The sequence below is a fragment of the Balaenoptera acutorostrata genome, chromosome 1 (assembly GCF_949987535.1).
Source record: "Balaenoptera acutorostrata chromosome 1, mBalAcu1.1, whole genome shotgun sequence".
Lineage (NCBI taxonomy): Eukaryota > Metazoa > Chordata > Mammalia > Artiodactyla > Balaenopteridae > Balaenoptera > Balaenoptera acutorostrata.
In genome coordinates, this window is record NC_080064.1 from 43,224,937 (window position 1) to 43,230,936 (window position 6,000).

General features: G+C 52.9%; 1 protein-coding gene across 1 annotated transcript in view; it reads right to left on the reverse strand.

The window, feature by feature from the left end:
• TTC39A (tetratricopeptide repeat domain 39A) overlaps positions 1 to 5,513 on the reverse strand; it is a 52,109-nt gene extending 46,596 nt beyond the window's left edge. The window contains exon 1 of the mRNA XM_057534150.1: positions 5,402 to 5,513. Within this exon, the coding sequence (XP_057390133.1) occupies positions 5,402 to 5,454 (53 nt within the window). The 5' untranslated portion in view covers positions 5,455 to 5,513. The remainder of the gene's footprint in view (positions 1 to 5,401) is intronic.
• Between the last annotated feature and the right edge of the window lie 487 nt (positions 5,514 to 6,000).

The following is a 6,000-nucleotide window of genomic DNA, read 5'->3' on the forward strand; positions in this document are numbered from 1 at the left end:
GGGTCAACGACAGCTGGAAGACTGAGACAGATGGGCAGCGGTGCTCCAAGGAAATCATAATTTGGGTACTTCATGAAACTATGGCTTTATTTTAAGGCCTGCCATGTGGCCACATGGATGCTACAACCCTCCCCGCCCTGAACCCTCCCCTGCCACCCACTTGTTTTTAGAGAACTGTTTCTCCTCCTCTCCTCTCCTGCCCCAATGGCTGAACGGGAGGTGCGTTCTCTTCCTTGACCCCACCTCCCAGGACACAGCGGTTGGTTAAAGAAGAGCCAATTGGAATACTTCCCTGAGCTTTTTCATATTAGAGCTGGTGGAGAAGCCCCTTCCTCTCCTGGCCTGGGGAGACTAATCATAACAATCAGTAACACTCCTGGGTATAGCACCGACTATGTGTCAAGGACGGTCCTCTGTGCTTTGCATAGCCTAATTCATGCAGTCCTCACAACAACCCTGTGAGGCAAGTCCTACCATTACCCTCACTTTACAGGTGAAGAAACTGAGGCGCAGAGAACTTAAACAACCTGTCCAAGGTCACACTGGTAGAAAGGCCCGGAGTCAGGATTCAAAATCAACCTGTGTGGGCTCCAGAGGACTTTTCACTGCTTTGTCTTACTGTCCCAGGACGTGAGCTTGGAAACTGCTGGCAGCCATGTCTTGCATTGAGTAGAGAAGTAGGTGAGCATTAGGAGAGAATGGAGCTGACCACAGACAGAAACTGAGCTGAGAGGCAGAAATTTTCAGGGGAAGGACAAAGCAACTCAAGCAACTAGAGCTACAGATTGAAGAGATTTCAGGAAATGTGGCATGCTGGCAGAACTGAAATTGCAACCTAAATAATCTATTTTTCATTGACCTCAAGAAAGGACCAAAAATATCCCAAGTCAGAATCCCTCCATAACTGACAAAGGGGAACAAATGTTACTTGGAGTTTTTCCATGATATCCTCACCAGGGGTTGAGGATCTGAGGGACCACATTGTGCCTCCCACACCAGAGCCCCCTCCTACCCCATGCAGCTGCCATCAGCAACAGGGGGTAAATCAGAATCCTGGGGTCAGTAGCTTCAACATCATAGAAATTTGGAATTTTAAATCATGAGTCTGGTGATCACAGATGCCTCAGCTCACAGGATCTGAGAATCCCAGAGGTGAAAACTCAGCACTGGCCTTGAGTCCACATCCAGTCCCAAGGAAGGGACCCCATAGCTGCCCAAGGATTCCAGTCACCAAATTCGAAACTCCCTACCTGGAGGCATCTGAGAGCTCCTTGAGCTCACACTCAAACCAAGAGCAAGAAATCTGTCAACAACAGCCCAGCAGGCCCCCAGCCTCTTCAGCAGGGCCCCTCCATTCTTGGGGCGGCCCCTCCCTCCCACAAGCTCTGCCACTGAATTACTCTCTCAAAAGCGTTCTGCCTGGACTTCCCTGGTGGTGCAGTGGTTGAGAAACCACCTGCCAATGCAGGGGACATGGGTTCGAGCCCTGGTCTGGGAAGATCCCACATGCCGCGGAGCAACTAAGCCCGTGCGCCACAACTACTGAGCCTGCACTCTGGAGCCCGTGAGTCACAACTACTGAGCCCGTGTGCCACAACTACTGAAGCCCGCGCGCCTAGAGCCCGTGCTCGGCAACAAGAGGAGCCACGCAGCGAGAAGCCTGCGCACCACAACGAAGAGTAGCCCCCGCTCACCGCAACTAGAGAAAGCCTGCGCGCAGCAACGAAGACCCAACGCAGCCAAAATAAATAAAGAAATTAATTAGTTAAGTTTAAAAAAGCGTTCTGCCTGCCTGCACTTCCCTCTCTGCTCCTGGTGCTGTCTCTTACGGGAGCAGCCACGGGGTGGGGGCAGGGGCTACTGGTTTGACTGGGAAGGGACCCTGTTTGTCGGCCGAGTAGGTGGCCATCCCCATCTTAAGATGCACAGGCATCATCTCCCTCTCCTAACAGTCCCTGGCTACCCAGTCCTGGTGCCTGGAATCCCACCATTGGCTCCCAAACCTTTCTGAATCCCCTCTGTTCAATGCAAATACCTCAGAAGGAAGATTCCCTCATACCAGTGAACTCACATTTACTGGTCGCCGAATATGCTCGGTGGCTCTTTGTTAGGTCCTTTACCAATGTGGCTTCACCAGGTGTTCCGCCACTTGGTAAGTAGCTACTATTTGATAGCTGAGTAAACTAAGGCTCACATGGTCAGGCGACTGAATCAGGGTCATAGAGCCAGTATGTAAGTGGCAGAGCAGGGGCCGGGAACCCTCCCAAGCCCTTCACCCCTCAGCCAGGCTGTGGGAGACAGGCAGCGTGGTGGGTGAGGCCTGAGGGTGGAGAAGTCACAGGTCCCGAGCTGAGAGAAAGGAGACCTGGTTTGTTGCCCCAGGTGTGAGATCTTGTGAGGGCAACTGGGAGTCAGAATTCTCTGGGTATTTGTGTCCAGCAAGTTCCAGCTGAAGTAGAAAGGTACATGTGTTGAGGCCCTCACCTACACTCCAGCACGCAGGGTGCCTGCAGGACAGAGCACAGCTGGGTTCTTACAGGAGGGCAGGCAGGCAAGAAATCCATGCAAACCCAGCCACTCCTCAGCACCCCAACTGTGATCTCACCCTCCTCAGAAATCATTCCCCCAGGTTCTCATCAAAACCGAAGCATTCTGTGCTGGGCTTCGGGGACATGGGGGCAGATGAACCCCGTCCCCTCTCCACATGTAGTGGGGAGACAGAAAGGGGTGACCATGCCCCAGCGTTAAAATCCTTTCTCCATGGGGTAGCTGGATCATCTTTAAATATGTGAGTCCCCTCTTTAACGCCCTCTAGTGGCTCCCAACACACAATGAAATCCAAACTCGGCCCTCTTCTGGGCAGCCTGCCTCCTGGATCCCAGTAGGCAGGGATCTCCTCAACAACACACACACCTTTCTGTTCCTCAGACACATCTCAGGCTTTGACAGGAGCTATCCTCACTGCAGGGAATGCTCTGGGCAAGACGGATTTTACTGTCCATCACGTCGCTCTATTTTAAGCCTTACACAGCATCTGTTTCTGGTGTTTACTTGTTTATTTGCCTAGTTGTTTAATCTGTCTTTCCCACTAGACTGTGGTCTCCTGAGAGCAGGGGCTTGCATGTCTTAAGTAACACCATATCCGCAGCACCTAGTACAATGCCTGGAACATGGTATGTGCCCAACAATGTTTGCTGAAAAACTGAATGAGAGCCATGAGAGGGAAGCAAAGATGCTGGAGCCCAGAAAGCCTCTGAGCCTGACTCAGGGTGGGGTCAGAAAGGTTCTCTAAAAGAGGTCACCTAAAGTAAGACAGAGAAAGACAAATACCATATAATATCACTTATATGTGGAATCTAAAATATGATACAAATGAACTTATTTACAAAACAGAAATAGATTCACAGACATAGAAAACAAACTTATGGTTACCAAAGAGGAAAGGGGGTGGGGGAAGGATAAATTCAGAGTTTGGGATTAGCAGATACAAACTACTATATATAAAAAAAACAACAAGGTCCTATTGTATAGCATAGGAAACTATATTCAATATCTTATAATAACCTATAATGGAAAAGAATCTGAAAAAGAATATATATATATTCTTATCTATCTATCTATCTATCTATCTATATATATGGATAACTGAATCACTTTGCTGATTAATACAACATTGTAAATCAACTATACTTCAATTAAAACAAACACACAAACAAAAAAACCACAAAAACAAAAAACCCCAGACAAATCAAACCTATGGCATTAGAAGTCAGGATAGTATCAATAGTTACCTTTGGGGGCTTGCGGCTGGGAGGGGCACAAGGGAGACTCAGGGGGCTGGTAATAGCCTGTGTCTTAATCTGGGTGCTGGTTACATGGGTGCTGGTGACTTTGTGAAGAGTCATTGAGCTGTACACTTAAAATGTGTGCACTTTTCTGTATATGTGCTACCCTTGAATTAAAAGTTTATTTTAAAAGTAAAAAAAAAATTTTTTTAATAAGAAAAGAGGTCACCTAAAGTTGAATCTTACAGGGTGAATGTCAGGAGTAGAGGATGGCATTCCAGGCAGAGGTAGCCCTGAGCAGCCCAGCACAGTTGTGAGAGCCCTACAAAGCCAGTCGTTCTTGCCGGACCAGAGTGAGGGTCCGAGAGTGATGGGAGCGGGTGTGGGCAGGTCACAGCTTCTCCCCTGGAGAGCCTTGACCTTTCACCTCTGTGATAGAGAGCCATAGAAGAATTTTAAAGCAGAAAAATGACATGGTCTGCTTTGTGCTTTAGAAAAGACAAGTCTGAAGGATGCATGGAAAGGGGGAGACTGGAGGAAATGGAAAAGTTAGGGGCTATTGCAATAGTCCAGGGGGAATGAACAGCTTTGGGAGACATCAAAAAGATAAAATCAGCAGAACTTGGAGACCAGGGTGGAGGAGAGGGAGGGAGGTGAGAGGGATGACTCCCAGGTTGCAGGCTTGGGCAACTGGGTGGATGACTATGCCATGGAGACACAGGAGGAGGAACAGGTTTGGGGGTGAAGATGTGAAGTTTGATTTGGGGCTTGCCGAGTTTGATGGCCCATGTGACAGTCAGATGGAGGTGTTGGGAAGGCAGTTAGATTGCCCTTCTCCAGGGAGTGGCAGAGTGAACTTTAAATATATAAAGGAAAGAAATTGGGGGTCACAGCTCAGAAGAGAGGTCAGGGCTGTCCCCTCTCCCCTTTCTCATGAGAACACATCTGGAGACACCAACTCACCCAGGAGGTGGGGACAGCTGGGAGTTGGAGGTGACACACAGGAGGCAATGACACATCCCTGAAGGGCTGACCTTGGATGAGCTGTGGTGCACACAGTTCCACCATGGGCAGGCACTGGGACGCAGGATTTCCCTCCACACTGCTGCCCCCAGATGTGAACAACCCCTGGCGGGGGATAGTGTATCTGCTCTCACCTGTCGGGGCACACGTGCCCCTATCTCTGCTCATGCAACGCTGGGGAGGATCAGGTGCGTGAGCAACACTGCTAAGGCGAGACGGAGACGTAGCTGCCCAAACCTGACTCCCAGCCCGCCCGAGGTCCAGCTCACCTGAGTTGCCCTCACAGGCCGCAGCACCGGAAGCGCGGCTCGGGTGGGACCGGGGTGTTGGGGGTGTATCTCTTCACCCCCAGGCCCAGCCCTGCTGGGGGCCATAACACGAGAGCAAGGGATACGTGGGGGGCGGGGGAGGGCTGGGTGAGAGGGGCTGGGCTGCCCCTCCCCGGGCCCTTCGGCCGTTACCCCGCGGCCAGCAGCCCGCACACTGCTGTCTCCAGCTCTGTCCCGTCAGCTGCCCCTCCCGTCGGCTCTTCTCCAGACGCCCCTCAGTCCCATCAGTGCCTCCCGCCGAGTCCCCCCGCCCCCGCCTGGTACCTGCGCTCGCTTTCCCCGGAGGCCGCCCCCTTCCAGGCGGTCAGAAAGGCCATGGACGCAGGCCGGACTTGGATGGAGGCGCGGGCGGCCCCTCGTGGCAGCGGTAGCGGTAGCGGCGGCTCCGGCGGCAGCACCTGGACGGGTTGGGCGGGGCGGGGCCCGTGGCTCCTCCCCGCCGCGGCCGGGCGCCGCCTCCCTGCCTGGCAAGGACGTCGGTGTCCCGGGAGCGGACCTGGGCAACCAGAGCAAGACCACTAGCGTCCAGAGCCGTCGAGACTCATCAGTATTCACAAGGAGAAACTGAGGCCCACCCAGGACGGCCAGGGATTTGTCCAAGGTCACACAGAGGGCCAGTGGCAGCACCAGGACCGACCCCGGGCCCCTCCACTTCCAGTATAGAGCCCGTCCTCCGTATCGATGGGTGATGGTGTCACCAATGCCTTTCCCACCTGCCTAAGTGCAGAACCTGCCTTGCCAGGGCTGTACCTGGATGGGCTCAGGGGCTCGGGACTGCCCCCAAGTGCAGGGCCCAGAGCAGGAGGGGCAGGCACGGGGGCGGACAGACAGGAAGGAGCTGCGTGGGCCTGGCGGTGGAGGCT